At 30.7% G+C, this 17,696-nt stretch overlaps 2 protein-coding genes across 6 annotated transcripts; one reads left to right on the top strand and one right to left on the bottom strand.

Moving 5' to 3' along the window:
• Window positions 1–33: 33 nt before the first annotated feature.
• Window positions 34–6,931, bottom strand: Taf1 (TATA-box binding protein associated factor 1). The gene is made up of 10 exons (XM_035887657.2): window positions 4,104–6,931; window positions 3,648–4,009; window positions 2,358–3,575; window positions 2,027–2,269; window positions 1,495–1,933; window positions 1,247–1,389; window positions 999–1,136; window positions 776–911; window positions 485–697; window positions 34–388 (listed from the first exon to the last, which is right to left on the bottom strand). The coding sequence occupies exons 1-10, from the start codon at window positions 6,673–6,675 to the stop codon at window positions 216–218; spliced, it is 5,637 nt and encodes a 1,878-aa protein (XP_035743550.1). The 5' UTR covers window positions 6,676–6,931; the 3' UTR covers window positions 34–215.
• Window positions 6,932–7,313: 382 nt separating this feature from the next.
• On the top strand, window positions 7,314–14,767 carry drn (zinc finger AN1-type doctor no). Of its 5 annotated transcripts, none has more exons than XM_085658691.1 (6): window positions 7,314–7,607; window positions 7,716–7,851; window positions 12,554–12,766; window positions 13,385–13,843; window positions 14,018–14,186; window positions 14,298–14,767. In XM_085658691.1, the coding sequence occupies exons 4-6, from the start codon at window positions 13,568–13,570 to the stop codon at window positions 14,444–14,446; spliced, it is 594 nt and encodes a 197-aa protein (XP_085514817.1). In that variant the 5' UTR covers window positions 7,314–7,607; window positions 7,716–7,851; window positions 12,554–12,766; window positions 13,385–13,567; the 3' UTR covers window positions 14,447–14,767. The 5 variants fall into 5 exon arrangements, with proteins under 5 accessions (XP_085514817.1, XP_085514816.1, XP_035743551.1 ...); XM_035887658.2 differs by lacking the exon at window positions 7,716–7,851 and having other exon boundaries at window positions 7,324–7,472; window positions 7,542–7,607; XM_085658690.1 differs by lacking the exon at window positions 7,716–7,851.
• The last annotated feature ends 2,929 nt before the right edge of the window (window positions 14,768–17,696 follow it).

Here is a 17,696-nt window from a genome sequence, read left to right as displayed (position 1 = left end):
TATATATATATATTTTTTTTTTTTATATAGCTTCTCAATATTATACATGTATAGAAATTTAATATTTACAAAAGAACAGAATGTTTTGTTGTATCTATGGATACCATTATATGTATAATAGAATATATCACAGATTTCTATGTACAATGCTCAACTTATACAAGATTGTTAAATTTTTACAATATAAAATACTTTATTTTTTAGTTTTAATATACTTAAAACCAAAGATCTCCGCCAACGTCTTCTTCTTGTTGTAAAGGTTGCTGTTGATTTTCTTGCTTACATTGTGCAATATTATTTTCAGCATTAGCTTTATCTTCTCGTGCTGGTAATCCAGCCAATAGAAAATCTGATGGATCGTAATTTGGATCGACATCCATACTCTCATCTGAGAACAATATTACAAATATTTCAGATTATTTTAAATAATATTTAGGTATTTGTTTAATTTCTATCTTTATTTTTTCTTTAAAGTCGGCTATACCTTGTTGGAGTAATTGTTGTTCTCCCATATAAAATCCAACATTCCCTAGTTGTACCATTGCTTCTGCAGCTTGTTGACTGTCATCATCAGCCAAAACTACTCCTCCTTCTCTAACTTCATTCAATTCAAGTGTTTCCATTTCATTATGCTCAGATTGTTCATCTGTTCCAAATGGAACTTCATCAAATTCATCTTCACTAGAAAATTGCAGATCTAAAATTATAAATAAGAGTTAGTAATATATTAATCATTTAAAGTTTAAAAATATTTTTTAATACACATATCTTTTACCTTCTTCAAGTACATCTTTTTTCTTTGAATGTACGTTTCTTCCAGCATCACTTTCCATATCACCTTCCACATCGACAAAATCAAAATCATCCATGCTTGACTTTCCAAAAGGATTTTCTGGTGAACTAGTTTGACTCTGTAATTAATTACAAATATTAATTATATTAGATATTAATCAATTGTCCTATTAATATCATACTAGATTTGATTCAAGGACTCTTACCCCTCTGAATTCAGGTTCAACGATAGTATAATTTTCTTCATCTGGACCAAGCCATGAAGAATCTATATCTGCTTGCTCCATTGCTCTTTTTTGTACCAACAATATATTGTTTTCTAATTGAGTTAGATGCTCGTCATACTGCAACATATGTTTTTATTAATTTTACGATGTCAAAATAATGAACTATAAAATATAGAATGTATGTTGACAAAATAAAAAGGAAACATCTTTATTTTTCTTAATCTTACCTCATCTAAGGTCTCTTTACAAACTTTAACAAGTAATTCAGCTTTATGCGTATATGGAGATTCTTTTCCATTATAAATTGTACAATTTTCCAAAATTTGTTCAATATCTCTAACGAATTCATGGCGATTATGATACTTGTGAGCTTTAAAAAATATATATATGTGCAAAATTAATCAAAATATTATATATATATAAATATATATATTTATAACAATAATTTCACATAAAAAATTATATTGCAGTTCACCTGAAACTTTTTTTGAAATTGTCTCCAAATCCATTGGACGTTTAATTACATTATAATAATCCTTCACTAATTTCTTATTAACAGGTTTTAAGAATGGCCAGGCTTCTGTCATCGATTTCAATTTATTATTGACAACACTATCCAAAATAAATGTAAGAGCAACTTGATCATTGTCATCAAGAAGAGGATTAATTGCTTTTTCGAGTCTCATTAAACGATCTTCTTTTTCACCAAGTCTATCTACGCATGTTTCTAACATACGTTTGGCTGCTACTGTTAATGAGGATTTTGGTCCATTATAAAGTGTAGAATTTTCAACTATTTGATTGACATCAGCCAAAAATTCTTCCCTGCTTTGATATTTCTTTAATCTCAAGTTTTCACGTATTGTTTGTAAATCCATAGGTCTTTGTATGATTTTATGATAATCAGGAACAGCCTAAAGAAATCATTAATACATACGCATAAATTGATTTTACACGTCAAATTCATTTGTATTTATCAATCATTTACTTGAAATTAAAATATATACCTTCGGATTAACTGGGAAAAGGAATGGTTGAACATCTGGTAAATCTCGCATTTCATTTAGAATGCTTTCTAGCATAGTTGACATAACAACAACAGGATCGGTTCTACGACGATTGGCTGGTCTTTGTTGTCTCTTAAGATAATCACAGTGATCGTCTCCAGTAGCTCTTCTTCTTTTCTTTGAATTCACTGCTTCCTTTGGAACTTTTAGTAGTAAAGTACGTCTTTTCATTTCTTCCGCGTGCTATAATACAAATTTACAAATAAAAAAATATTCAAATTAGATATGATATATTTTTATAGAAAATTTTTCTGGTGTAATATTGTACAACCTTAATTAATTTAGATGATAATTTAACTTTTGTTCCATCGACATTAACAAGATCTTGATCATCAGTATTAAGTTGCTTCTCTATTTCTTCTTCTTGTTCTTCAGTCATAGCAACATTAACTGGTGCAGTAGTTACATTATTTTGATACAATGGACAAGCTTTATTAGTTCGCATATGACCTACATTACCGCAAGCGCCGCATTTTAATTTTAAATCTGGTTTCAGTTTAGGTTTTTTACGTTTAGAAGGAGAAATTTCAGGCTTAGGATGTTTAGAAGCTGGGGAAGTTGATTGGTAATTACAAAATGGAAGGATACTAGTAGAGGATGTAGTGGTAGGAGTATTAGTGCCACTACGATCAAACATAGGATTGATAGTGTTGCTTGTACCAATGGAACCACCTTGCATACGTTCTCGTTCTTGATTTCGTTTTATTCTTCTCAATTGTTCCTGGATTCTTCTTTTCTCTCTTTTCATTTCTTCTTTTTGTGCTTCATCCAATGTAGCAAATTGTTTAATAAATGTTTCATCTTTAGAATTTCTTATCTTCAAATAAGTGTCTATTACAGCTGGCTTTCTAACTAATTCAACTCTAGTGAATTCTTTTCCTTCGTGATTTCTAAAAGTACGATAAATTTTAAGTAATCTTCCTTGTTGGGTACCAAAATTATTAACAGGATTATTGTCTTCCTCGTCGTCTCTCTTTTTTTCTTTAGGTTTTTTGTCTTGTTCCTGGACTTCATCTATCATCATTTTTCGTAACGCGTGTCTTTGCTGCTCTTCCCGTTCCAGGGATAATTGAGTACTCGTTTTTTTATTAGATAACATATTCTCAATGTTCTTACCCATTTCCTCTATATCGGAACTGTCTTCTTCTGAACTCTCACCTTCGTCTGTACTTAAAACCTCATTGGACGACAAGACACGATTTTGTAAATCAAAGATTCTTTGACACTCTTCCTTATATCTTTCCTGATGCTCCGCTATAGAAAATCTATTACCTCTTGAAAACTTTGTCATACCTTCTTCTCCAGCTTTTGCTTTTTCAGTTGATAATGTTCTAACCACATCTATAACTTCCCAACGTGAAAGCTTTTTTATTTCTTCCTCTGGAACACCAAACTTTCTAAGAAGTGCCTTTGCATTATTTAATGAAAGTCTTCTTAAATCTGCGTCTGTTCCTGTTACTGTTCTTTTCGGTTGTGCTTCTTGTTCTTCCTATATTGCAAATGTTAATTAAATAAAAAAAGAAAATAGTGCAACATTTAAAATATAAAACATTACACTAACTTTACTGATAGTTGGCTTATTTGGTACTCTAACATATGAGAAACCTTCACCACATCCTGTTGGATCAGCTGGACCAGCTAACTGCAATAAACATTTTCCTTTCATAGCTTGGATATATGCACGCGTTGTATTCCATGGGGCTACTTTGACTTCGTCATCCATTTTCAATTGCATTTCTTCATCATCATCATCTTGAGGAGTAAAAAGGAATTTTTCACCATATCCTGCATCTTTCAATCTTTGTTCTGCTGCAATCATACTAAAGTAAGCACAGCATTGTTCCGGAGATACCATAGCTCTGATTTCTTCTTCTGTAGGTAATCTGAAGTCCGGCTTTATTACCCACCAATTGGAATCCATTCCTGTAAACAAATTAAAATATAGATTACTTATGCCTAACACACAAGGTGTTCGTCTTTAGTTTACAATATAAAAAATAAGAAAAATAAAATATACCTGTTCTTTTAAAATCAGCACAAAGTTTTAATCGTTTTCTAATACTACTCTCACTATGAGAAGGAAAAGCTCTTTTAATATCATCCATTTTAATTCGTCTCGGTGTATCTCTAGATTTCCAAAATAATCTATAAATAAAGACTTGTAAGAAATCTCTTACAAAATTATTTGCTCTTTTTGAGTTCGGTCCTGGTACCTCATATAAAGGACATTCTTGGCCTGCAACAAATAGTGCATCCATTTCTCTTATATAATATTGTTGCCTGGTTCTAATAATTAGGAAATCAGTTTCAGGAATTTTGTGTTCATAAATCGGTGCCCTATACATATTATTTTCAACAGCTTGTATGCTTTGACCAGGCGTAAGAATTCCAAGAAATGGACTAGTATGAGCATAAGCTGTTTCTCCATACTTGTATTTTTGTGGACCTTGATCTTTTCCTGCTTTTCTTTTGTAATAATTTTTTACTTTTGAACACATTCCCACTTGATTCATTAATGGTGGATGTTCTTCAGAAAATTCAATAAGGACTATTTCACCATCCCTTCCTGTTAAATCTTCAGGTGTTCTCATAAAGAAAACATCACCACCACCAGATGCAATTCTTTCTTGCTCTCTTTGTTTTGCCTTTTTTTTAATATGTTTGATCAGGGGTAGAACACTATGTGGATCAGGAAGTGCAAGTGGGCCATGGCTGAATCTTCGCAATGGTGGTCTATGGAAATTTCGAAGACGCATTGGTCCCATATGTGTTTGAACAAAAGGTGCACGCAATTCTACTACTGGTGTACTGTGTTGTATTAAGTTACCACCTCCAACTTTTAAGCGTAATGTTGTTTCTGATGATCGTGGCATATAATATGTATCATTTGATATATTAAATGGATCCCTGTCAGGTGATTTCGGTGGTGGTGGAGGTGTATCTTCTTCGAGAACATTTATTACTCCAGCTTTACCTAATAATAATTTACTTTTCTTAACATGTGGATGTGGTATCTTTACTTTTGGTTGGGGTCCATTATCTTTATGAAGAAGTGCAGGATCAATATCATCAGGGATACCAAGAACTATATTTTCGTCATTTGGGTCTAATGTAAGTATCTTGGGTTTAGGAATTTTTTTCATATTTTCTGGATCCCAAATAACTTCTTCTTCCCAAAGCCCATATACTAATTCTTCATTTTCAACTGGGAAAATAGAGTACCAAGTGTCGTCATAATTTTCTTCTCTTTGTTGTTGCTGCTGATTTCCTTTATTCATATTTACTTTAGATTTTTGCGACTGCATATGTAATGGTGTGGTAATTTGTGAAGTTGCTAAACGTACATTGGGTGCTACCGGTACCGTTCCACCTTTTCCTGGTTGACTAAATGCTTGAGCTGTTCTATTTACACTAGATGGAACCCATCCAGCTGCATTATTTTTGCTATTTAGCTTCTGTGTTACTTTGTGCTTTATATCATCACCATTCCAAACGACATCATCTTCCCAATGTAACTGTGATACCATTAAAAAAGCATCATCAGAAAATTGATCATTACTTACTTTATTATCTTGGTGGTCTGACTTATCTATAATTTTAAAACCATAATTAAAGCCATCTCCAGTTTCAGGAACTTGTAACATGTCATACCATAGCTGTGCAGGACCAAATCGCCAATCTGCCACTTTTGGTCCCATATCACCATTTTCACCAGCTTCTCCGGTTTTACCAATTTGTTCCTTATCTTCCACTGGTAATAATAACTTGGTTTCATCATCAGAACGATATGAATCTAGATTTGGATCTGGTCCATATTGCATTATCCAACCTTTAAATTTAGGTTTTCTATCGTCTTGATCTGATCCAGAATCGGAATCTCTAACATCGTGATGCCGTTTTTTTTTACGTCTCTTTCTGACACCTCTCCAAATTTGTGGAAGGCTACTTGGTTTTCCAGGGCCAAATAGCCTTGAAAATCTAAGAACTTTATTCGCACGAAAATCAGGAAATAATTCAGTTACATCAATGTTAGCATATTTAGAAGGTAACATAGAAGCCAGAGGTGTCTCAAGTTTACGCTGTCTTGCTGCTTCTACTTCTTCCGCTGTGAGTGTTTCTTTTTCTTCTGGTATAGGTGGTGGTGGCATTAATTGAGTATCAGATTTATTTATGATCTCTTCATCATCTGCATCATAATCTGCATTTTCCTTTTCAATTTTTGGATCTAGTATACTGCTTTGTCCGCTATCTTCAGTTATATCATCAGCCAATTCATTTATATCAGAAAAGTCAAGAGCAGACGGTGATTTTACAAGACAATCAACATCTTTCTCTGACGTAGATAATATCGTCTCCTCTTTAGAATTATCTAGTTTCATATTGTTTTCATCATTACTATTTTCATTTGGCATCATTTCTTTGATAAATGAACTCAAACCGAGACGACCAAGAGAGGCTAAATGTTGCTTTGCTTCAGGATCAAGAATATCATCTTCTAATTGACCGTTGTCATCGATATTGCCAAATAAAAAACCTGTCATATTCCCTAATGCAAAGTCTTTATCATTTTCTTCCTCTGAATCACCCATTGTTTTTTAATTTAATATATTATAAGACTATCAATATTTTCATATATGTATAAATATACAAGCCAACATTCGTTCGTTGAAGTTGTAAATATAACATAAATGCACTTTTGCACGAAATAATCTCCAGAGTTACGTTTATATTTTATGGTATACACAAAAAGAATGACAAATAAAACGATAAAATTGAATTTATTAGATTGACCAAGTTAAACGTAAAAACGTAGCTCCATGCAGAACTTTCTATATACAGTTTTAAATTCATGGCGTGTTCACAAACCTTAGCATTAGTAATACGGTATTACAAATATGATTGGATAGTAATTCGAAGCGAGATTACTGTCGACCAATCATATAAAAATGTTCAATGTCACGTACAAACAATATGAAAAATATATTCTACTCTTAAATATTTAATAATTTTTATCGTTCGTAATAATAACTTTTTACAATATATCGATATCATTGTGATTATTTCTACGAGATTTTAAATAATAAAAAGAAATAATAATGATCGATTCCTATGGAGGTCGAAAGGGATCGTTCGAGATCGCGATTGTTCGGTCGTCCTCGGGTAACTTCGTATTTCAACCGCTTGGGGAGCTTTGTATAAGGAGAGTGGGGGAAAGTAAGAGATCTAACTTTGCACCAGTCATCGGCAGTACTTGTTCCTGTGTCCGCAGCTTTGGTGGCTTCCGTTCCGCGATCGGTGGGTACGTTCGTGGGAATATTTAAGTTTGTTTCAAACGCTTATTTGCTCCCGGTGTCTTTGTGAAACAGTGCATACCGTTTAAATATTGGTAAGCAGGTGTCTCATTGACAATAAAAGGTTGATGTTTTGCTGAGAATTATGTCGGATACTGATGCAGGATTACAATCGGTCACACGTCAAGTCAGCTGACATATTGCGCTCCACTACACCGCAACAGCCTTCGGTAAGTGTCGCAATCCCAAACCGCCTGTTACTCTCCCGAGGAAGAAAACTATTTTTATCAAATAGCCACTACACTAGTCTCTACTACGTAATCATTTTCTATCGATAGCCGCTATGCTGATATTACGTTTAATCGCAAAGGATAATAGTGAAAATTTCATGAAAATAAAATAGGCTGAAAGAAAAATGAGAATTTAATGTCCATTGCACGAAACAAAGGATGTGCGACGCAATTTGTGAGCTAAGTGCGTATTCAAGGATGGTAGCCATGTCTTCGCTCTTTCTCTTTCCCTTCCTCTTACTCCTTCCCTCTTTGCCTCCCTTCCCTCCCTTTCTCGTCACTGTTCCTCGGCGATAGCCTTTGCGTGCGTTGCGTTGTTCTCTGGCTCCGCGAATCTAAAGCTACAACGGCTACGATTACGATAACTGCTATTATTATCACTATGATAGCGCGAGGTTTACTCCAATTTTAACTACGTATATGTAGTTTAATGTATGTCCGTTCACACTAACTCTATCGCATCCCTTTGAATAGTTCTCTCTCTCTCTCTCTCTATCTATCTCTCTCTCTCTATCTATCTCTCTCTATCTATGTATCTCTCTCTCTCTCTCTCTCTCTTCTCCTCCTCCTCCTCTCTGTTTGTCCCCTTTCCTTCTGGCGTATCGCCATCTACAAATGTCGCGCAGCAGTATAGTTTTGATCGTCATCGTCTTCCTCATCATTGTCTTTGTCGTCTTTGTCGTCTTTGTCGTCTTTGTCGTCATCGTCGTCGCGGTCTTTGTCGTCGTCGTCGTCGTCGTCGTCGTCGTCGTCGTCGTAGTTGCGCTTGAATATCACATAGCATACCTTCAAAGTCCTCGCAGCGATATCACCGACTTCAATAAACTTCTTATTCCTCTATTTATATTCTTCGCCTACACACACACACACACATAGATGACTTTTTGCCGTAGCATCGGAACGGCGACGAGGAAGTCGATAACGAGTGTCGAAAGGTACTTATCAGACTTTCAGTCCGTTCGACATTAACTCATTAGAGAGAAATGGTATACTCGTACAATGAATATAAAAATAAATAGAGAATTTTATTTTAAATATTCTATTCTACTTTAATAGCAGAATTACTTAACATTTTCGTGAATAAATTATCGTACTTTTAAAATTGGTTAATAACGGGTACACGTGATCCTGTGCTCGACTTCTCATTGTCATCGTCATTGTCGTCCTCGTCGTCGTCATCATCATCGTCATCGTACGTTCGCGATATCGAGATAATAAAAATTCTTTGAAACGTGATTATTATAGATTTTTTTTCGAAATATTCAACTCGTTATTTCGTAAAGTGCATTCTAACTCTACTCTCTTGTATACTATGAATTTAGTATAAAGGCATTTTTAGATACTCATGTCTGTTGAACATTACTTTCCTTCTCGCGGCGTCTCTATGTGTAGTATATTATAGTCGTACTCTAAATAAGAGGAAATGAATCCCTATGTCACGTGATGAATTGAAGATCGCTGCTTAGTTAGTTTTGCGTTATATATGTATATCGTGATGTAGACTTTATTTCTCTAAAGAAACTTTTTCAATATATTCGTCGAGAATATAACAATTAACGGCAGATTTTAAAAATCGTTTGACCGTAGTGTGGTTATTTTATTATTTCTTTTTCCTTTTTTTCTCTTTATTTCATATGAAATTCGATTCATGTCTGACTTCTAATTACAATGACATAAAAACAAAGTTCCAATATTAAACATGTAAATTACTTTTTATGCGTGCGCGCGGACCAGTGTGTGTGTGTGTGTGTGTGTGTGTGTGTGTGTGTTAATCGATATATGATTTAAAATCGACTAATTAATATAAAATTTTCTATATTATAAGAGATTTCGTTCTGTGCGAGATTATATAGACATACATTCTAAATTCTTAACAATGTTATTTTCGATATCAAAATTTGTATTATATTTAACGTTTGATTTTGGCATTTATCCAAATTAATTGCTGAAATAGACAAAATACGAGAATAGACGATAGCGCGAGAGGGATTGAGAAGAGGGGGAGAGAGAGAAAATATCTTTCGAGATAATTATTTTAACAAAAGGTAACGAAAAGGTAACGAAAAATATCTTGACAGATGCGTTGATCGATTTGTATTACTTTTTGAAATAAGTTTCTCTCAAGGCATTACTACATGATTTGTCTACTAATTTTTATTCATTTAATCTCGGTTACGATCGAAACAGATGTGGTGATTACTTGATGTTTTAACGAATAGATCATACGAGAATTAAGATAACATTACTTTGATTATATGACTTTGTAAAGGTCAAAAATCTATAAAACATAGTGCACGTTGTCAGGACGGTAACGATACATAGCGTAAATGAAGCATATTATCTAACAATACGAATAGATTTCCTAATCATATTTTGATTTGAATATATTATTTGTATCGTTTGTGTATACTTTTCTATTATATTCTAATCGCGCGAGAACAAAATAAAAAATGACCTTTTTATTTCTTTTTAGTTTTTTTTTCTTTTTCTTAATTTAATACATAAAACTCGATACGTCCCTGAAGTTCTGTCGAGAATGAGAGAGAAAGTCTTGCTTTTGTAGATCTTTTTTTTTTTCTTTTCTTTTTTCTTTTTTTTTCTTTTTTTTTTCTTTTTTCTTCTATTTTTTTCCTCAATCGATTGTTTTAATTTTACATAAATCTCTTTAAAATGTTGATATTATATCGAATTCATCTTTAAATATTTATACACCGTTCGAAATGAAAATTAAATAAAATGTTATATATATTTATATATATATATATATATATATATATATATATATATATATATATATAGTTTAAGTATTTAAAATTATATTGTAATTACAGAGAATCTAATTGTATTGTTTTCTTTTAACTATTAAAATTTATGATGGCTATGATTTATAATCGAACAATATAACCAAACTTAAGACACGAATCGTTTTGAAATTTGTAAATTTTTTTAGGAAATAAAGAAGAGAGAGAGAGAGAATTAATAAATAAAATTTTCTAGGGAATATTATTAAAAACTGTATCTGGTATATATTTTATTTAAAAAAAATAGATTATCGCGGGAATCTGGTGATATTTGAATATGGCACCATAGATAAATACACGATAAGGAGAAGGCGAAGTATAAGAATGTTATTGATACCAATTTCGAATAAAAAAAGAAAAGAAAGAAAGAAAAAAATGAGAAATATCTTCATTGATTCATACAATATTATTGTAAACATTTTCTATTAAGCAGAATTCTCTTAATTGTGTGACATATGATTTCTCTTTATCAATGTACAGTTAATAATTTTTTTCCGAATGATATTATTAATTAGAATTTTTTATTTTAACATTGTTATAATATTACTAAAGTAACAGAAGTCCATTTAGAAGCATGTCATTTTTACGAATCATGAACATGTTTGAATTTGATATGCTATTATACGATATTAAAATTAATTTATATTAATTACATTAATTTCTCATGTAAAATATATTTCTTTTTTCCCCTTGCATGTTATAAATTAAATATTAAAAATATCATCCGATCTACGTAATAATAATGGAGGTTAAGCCATTGATGCCAGATAATATAGGATATTTTTCGCTCATGCGCAGTAAGGCGACGATGACGTTCGTCCACACCCTCGTATTTATCCATGAACAACACTTTTACCTTGGGCAACCTTAAAGTAGCTATTTGATATAATTACTCTCTTTTCCAACTATTGTTGTAATTGATGAAAATCCTATAAATATATTATTCACATGTTATCGATTAAATCTTTCAGTTTATCGTCATTCTTTATCTCCCATTTAAGGAATTTTTATGTGAGATCATTGTTTTATAGGAGGAGAGCACGTGTAATTTCAGTATAAACATTTTTTTTTCGATGTTAATGATTTTTTTTCTTTCTAAATCAATTCTGTACGCTTAACACTCCATTTTTAGTTCCTACGACTATATAATTCTACACATATTAGTGTAGTTACGTGTGTAGAATTTATTTCCTAGTAATTATATATATATATATATATATATATATATATATATATATATCTTAACTATATATCTATATATATTTTAATTTTATAAGACTAAGCACATCGGGTAAGATCTTTAACCACGCATGCGCTAAAAAGCTCTGCTCGGGTCAAATCCCTGGATCTAGTAAGAGTGGAAACACGGGGCTCCGTTCGTTGCGCCATCTGCAGTGTTCTTAAGCATTTGCTATGCAACGTGGCGCCTAGAGCAATACTATTTAAGATTAATCCCTGTGTAGTTTTAAAAGTAAAAACATTTGATTCTTTTTAAAACTCTATTTCTTTTTACGTATGATGTGCATGTATTGTGACGTAAAGTGTGTCTTATACTTTTCTTATAATAATCTTTTTTATTAAAGTCATCATGTAGTAAAAATAATTTGACTGCAATAAATATATATATATATATATATATATATATATATATATATTTATATCAATTATTTTATTCGAATATATTACTTTCATTTGATATGCACTGTGTGTGTGCGCGTATATATGTGTGCATATGTGAATGTATGTGTGAAAATAGTTTTATATTATAAGTAGTTGCATACTTTTATAGAAGTTGACAAAAGCAATAAACTTGTAATATGGCTTTAATTACGTTAATTTAAGTATAGCTTGGCAGTAATTGGTTAAAAAATACTTGTGAATGCTGCTTGTTGTCGCGTACCCTACGTGCGTATTCGTCCATAGCCTACATGTTCTTTGACCGATCGCCATAATGAAAACATTTGTCTGTCGTTGCCGTCGTTATCATCGCTCTGTGTTCTGTCCTTGTATGTTCTCTCTCACTTCGAGATTGTATCGAACAATTGAATAACAAAGTTACAAATATTTAACAACGCTTTATTACAGATCGGTGGGTGAAATAAAATGATTACGTGCTAAAACTCTCAGCAGAGTGCGCGGAGATTCGCCAGGCGACTTACAACCGACAATTTCTCGACGGACTCTTTTTTGTTACGATATTTAAGCACGATACGGATATACGAAGCGTTTACTTAAATGCTTGGAACAAACTTCTACTCCATGTTGTACGTTTCTTGCAACACGACTACGTGTTGGAAAGTGAGTAATATCACACTCACTATTTTCACGCCTTTTGTTAAGGTCGTATTGCGCCGAGAGAAAATCAGATCGTAAAGATGACGTAGTAAAAATTTCCACGAATTCTTTTAAATTCATACTCATTATATCTCTAAGATTTTTTCTTACGTGTAATTTTTATCCAACGAATTTTTGAGAACTGTTATTAGTTATTTTTCTAAAAACAAGATTTCTTTATTGCTTTTTCAATATATAATGTTTCTACGTTTTAATAAATGTGAACCTAAGAGTTATTTTCCTCTATTAATTAATTTAATATGATTTTTTATTTGACTTTAAAATAACAGTGCATACGTTTTTATTATTTTCTCTTTGTTTTATTTTATTTTTTTATTCCTTTTATATTTAAAATTGTAATATTGGTTAAGAAAGTGCAGATATTTCAAATATTATTTAAAGGTTATAATCTCTCTGATTATTCGGTGTTAATGCTTTCTTGAGATTATTAAAAACTTTATAACAAATGTTCTATATAATCCTATTGATGAAGTTTTAAATAATTTTGAATAAAAATAATTCAATTATTTATATGATATAAGTATTGAAATATATCTTGATAATTTCTTTTCTTTGTAATAGGTGACTACATGGTGACACGCGGTCGTAAACGAGCGATCGGCAAGAAAGCTGTGGCAGAAAACAGTTAGTTATCCTGTGCCAAGCTGACTATACCTATTCACTGTTAATAAAGACAGTGATTTCAAATATCATAGAAGAAAAGTCAATTTTACTGGCACAGAAATATTGTAACAACAGGTCACAATGGAACGTGAATCTAATCCAATGCAAGCTTTGTGCCGCAGCGGTTGTGGATTTTATGGCTCGCCAGCCACTGATGGACTTTGTTCTCTTTGCTACAAAGAAAATTTAAAAAAGAAACAACAACCACCAGTATCAGCTGCAACTTCACAGACCGTTTCTGGTAACGCTGGCACGTTGCAAAGCGGTTTTGGCAGTCCTGCAGTTACAGGGACTACAGCCCAACCTACCATTCCTACTATACCTCAATCAACGACAGATCTACCCAATCCTAAAGAAGTATGTTATTGTAATATATATTTAATCAAAGTGATTTTGATCGATAAGATATCAAATCTTATGTTTAAATTTTTTTTCTTTAGACTTGACATATCTCGTTATTTTGTTTAATTTAATCTTATTTTCTTGTATTATTTTCTTAATAATCCATAAAATATTGTGTAATATATTTAGGTTAGCAGGGAAGATCAGGACAGTGAAGTAGGAGTAAGCGTTACAGTAGCTGAAGGTTCAGTGAGTAGTGGTGATACAGATGAGTGCTTCGATGGCAAAGAGACTGATAAAGAATCTAAGAAGAAGAAAAATCGTTGTGCTGTTTGTCGCAAAAAAGTTGGATTAACTGGTAAGATATATTATTTGTTAATATTTACGAAAGATTTTATATAAATTTTTTTTTTTATTCTATATCGTTAATACATATTCAACATCATCTAAACCTTTCTTACATTTATAGGATTTGAGTGTCGTTGCGGAGGACTATTCTGCTCCGTGCATCGATACAGTGATAAGCACGACTGCAAATTTGATTATAGAGAAATGGGCGCTCAAGAGATACGGCGCAATAATCCAGTTGTTGTTGGTGAAAAAGTGCAAAAAATTTGAACTATTTAGTGTGTAGTCGTTGGGAAAATGGTTATATAACTATATAAACAAACAGAATATAAAACCCAGAAGAAACAAGATAAATTATCTGGCAGCTGATTGTGTGTTTAGGAGTGAAATATACATGCAGAAAAGTATGAATGACAAAGAGTGTAAGAGGTGCAAAAAAATTAATTTCAGATAGAAAATTGAAAGGGGGTAGAGAAATAGAACATCAGACAGCAAATGATTTGTTTGATTGCCAATTAGAATGAGTGTGTGAGTGTGAATGTTTCAAAATTGGACATCAGTGCCATGTCAGATTGTCATCTAGCGAGAGTTCTAACTGAGAATATATCTGGTTACTAACTGCTGCCAGCTTACTATTACTATTACCTATTATTATCTTTATGATTATTACAATTTATTATTATTCTATATTATGTTTATTATTAATTTACTTAAATGCAAAAATTCGCGGATAAAGTTTGTTTTTAAGAAGATCCAGAATTTTTGGTGCAGTCAGTCAGTCGGCAAACAATTAAAATTATCTCGTTAGCAATTTCAATTTAATCGCAAATTTTATATATTGCTGTTTTGTTTCTATATCAAGAAGGGAATGTTGCTTAGATAATGGCTGATATTGATGGGTGATCACAATCTTAGGTTAATGATTAGTCTAATAATTATTAAGTATATTAGTCTATTGATTCATAAATAATGCAATGAAGTATAAGTAGTATTGTGTGTTTATGTGCAACTTCACGTGAATATAACCAGCATTATTACTCATTAAATATGTTTCAATCTATAATGCAAATCAATTATTTACACTGTCGCAGCAATTCTTTTAAAGAAAAACCCTTCTATGAAGATATTTATTCCTAGTTTTTTCTCCGCGAGTATTGAAACATAGAGTATAAATATTTAGCACTACTAAAATCATTAATTAGTTTTTTGTTTTTCTTTTATTTCATTTCTTTTTTTTTTTTTCTTTGTGAGTTTTATAGAGTAGCTGTGCAAGGTATTCCGGTGCTGCATTACAGTGCTTGAAAACTGAGTAATAACGTTTCTCTAGATCCCAGATATTACATTAAAAGAAAGAATAGCTGGCAAAAAAACACGATCAGCATTAGAAAATGTAAAAGATATATGAACATTGTAGAGAAGGCTACTATCACATGGTGATCACTGTGTATGTTTCTAAAGGACTTTGTTAAAACATAATTAATCTTCGTCTCTACGTTATCATCCTAAAATATTGTTCTCATTATAAGATTTATGTTAAAATGGTGCTACGAGACCGTTCTTTACTGTATTTTTTTTTTTGCAAAATCAACTGCAATATAATGAAGGAAACTATTATGGACTTTGTGTTCGTAATATGTTAATTCCTTAAAAATAAATTCATATGCATCCATCTTAATACAATGAAATTATGAATAATAATTGCTGGATTAAATAAAAAAAAGGGAAGTAACTGATACTTTTATGTTATCTATATCATTTTGGGACAAAGCGTTGTCAAGACTGTGCTGCCATATATATATACATATATACGTACTTCTTTATTATATAATTAGAATACTCTCAACGAAAGCATTTTCTGATTTGTTATTAATTCTAACGAGCTTTAAACATTGGTAAATATTGCAAAGAAAGAGAACAAATTATTTTCCATAAATATATAAATATACATATAATTTATTTTCTTCTACATTAGCAACGAAGAAATTGTTTGCTTAATGTTATCTCAAAGAGATTCTTGTTAATATAACTCTTATATATAATCAATGATTTTTAACAATTTATAATTTAAAATGAGATCTCTTATATATATATGTGTGGCTGTAATGCAAAATGACATAAGTCACGTTAAAAAAAAAAAAAAAATAATAAAAAAAATAAAAAAAAAATAAAAAAATAAATAAATAAACTAATACATTATATAATTTTTTTTAATATATTCTTCATGGGATAATATTTCCATAATACCTGGTTAAGATGAATAAAAACGATGTAAAAAAAATAAGAATGTGTATTAATGGTATTAATTTTATAATGGTTTCATGATGTGTTGACATGGGGAATAATGAACACCTTATAATTTTATATTACCTTATTGTAAAAAAGCTTAAAATGAAAATAAAATCAATTTTAAATACTTGTTTTTTTAAAACATTGTGATGTAATAGCTCGAAAAACATTGCAAATTAAATAAAAGTTAATGCTTGTTATAAGAATTATATATTTGATATATATATATATATATATATATATATATATATATATATATATCAAATTATACTTCATTATATAATTATATGATTATATTTCAATATATATATATATATATATATATATATATATATATATATATATATATTTCAATATAAATATTTATTTAAAGTTTTGTTATGAGTTAAATTTTAAAGATATAATATTAAAATTGATATTTTTAAGTGTATAAAAATTATTTTATATAATACAGACGAGAGTCATTTTATATTATGGCCACAGCAATAATTTTTTAAATAATCAAATATGTTTAATAATTGAGAGTACAGAAAATGCAAATCTTTTATATTACTTCCTATTTATCATTAATACAACAAAATTTTTTCAAGTGAAAAAAATTCATCAAAATATTATAAATTGTCATACTTTGCTTTTTTTTTCTCATTTTTTGTTTTACTTTGTAAATAACTAGTACAGTTATATCAATGTAAAACAATTCTTTCAAATGCTTTATAACATTTGAGCATACACTATACTTAAAAAATGTTTAGTATATGTATAAAAACATGATGGCATATACTAATAAGTTTTGATTTCTTTTTTTTTTTTTTTTTTTTTTTTTTACATATGATTTATGGAAAATTTCGAAAGATACTTAACTTTATACTTTGACTTTTTCTGACTATGTAGACAATATCAAATTAATTGTCAGAGCTTAATCTTTTTTAATGCACTATTAAATATGTTGATGAGAAAAACACAAATCTGTATAGAAAATAACGCACACATTGCAAATATTGTTCTATGGTTGCCTTCAGGCCTTCATCCTATTTTAGGCATAGCATATTTTTCTAATGTATATTGCAATATCGGAATCATCTTGCCTAGCGAAAGCAACCAAGTTTAAAAATATTAAGAAAGAAAAAAAAATGATCATAATAGCACGTTTATTAAACGTGTTATATACAAATAAATAAACGATTTGATCATTGATAAATAGATAGGTAAAGGCAAAGTAATCTAGCCGTGGCGA

This window comes from Vespa mandarinia, chromosome 8, assembly GCF_050613455.1.
Source record: "Vespa mandarinia isolate Hongniang chromosome 8, ASM5061345v1, whole genome shotgun sequence".
NCBI classification, from domain to species: domain Eukaryota; kingdom Metazoa; phylum Arthropoda; class Insecta; order Hymenoptera; family Vespidae; genus Vespa; species Vespa mandarinia.
Note: the sequence above shows the minus strand (reverse complement) of the source record. Positions and strands in the feature narration are given on the sequence as shown.

Coding starts and splice junctions, on each gene's coding strand:
- drn (XM_085658690.1), top strand. CDS start 13,568: ATGGAACGTGAATCTAATCCAATGCAAGCTTTGTGCCGCAGCGGTTGT. Junction 13,844..14,017: donor ATCTACCCAATCCTAAAGAA/GTATGTTATTGT, acceptor TAATATATTTAG/GTTAGCAGGGAAGATCAGGA. Junction 14,187..14,297: donor CAAAAAAGTTGGATTAACTG/GTAAGATATATT, acceptor TTACATTTATAG/GATTTGAGTGTCGTTGCGGA.
- Taf1 (XM_035887657.2), bottom strand. CDS start 6,675: ATGGGTGATTCAGAGGAAGAAAATGATAAAGACTTTGCATTAGGGAAT. Junction 3,576..3,647: donor ATAAGCCAACTATCAGTAAA/GTTAGTGTAATG, acceptor TTTGCAATATAG/GAAGAACAAGAAGCACAACC. Junction 389..484: donor ACAACAATTACTCCAACAAG/GTATAGCCGACT, acceptor TATTGTTCTCAG/ATGAGAGTATGGATGTCGAT.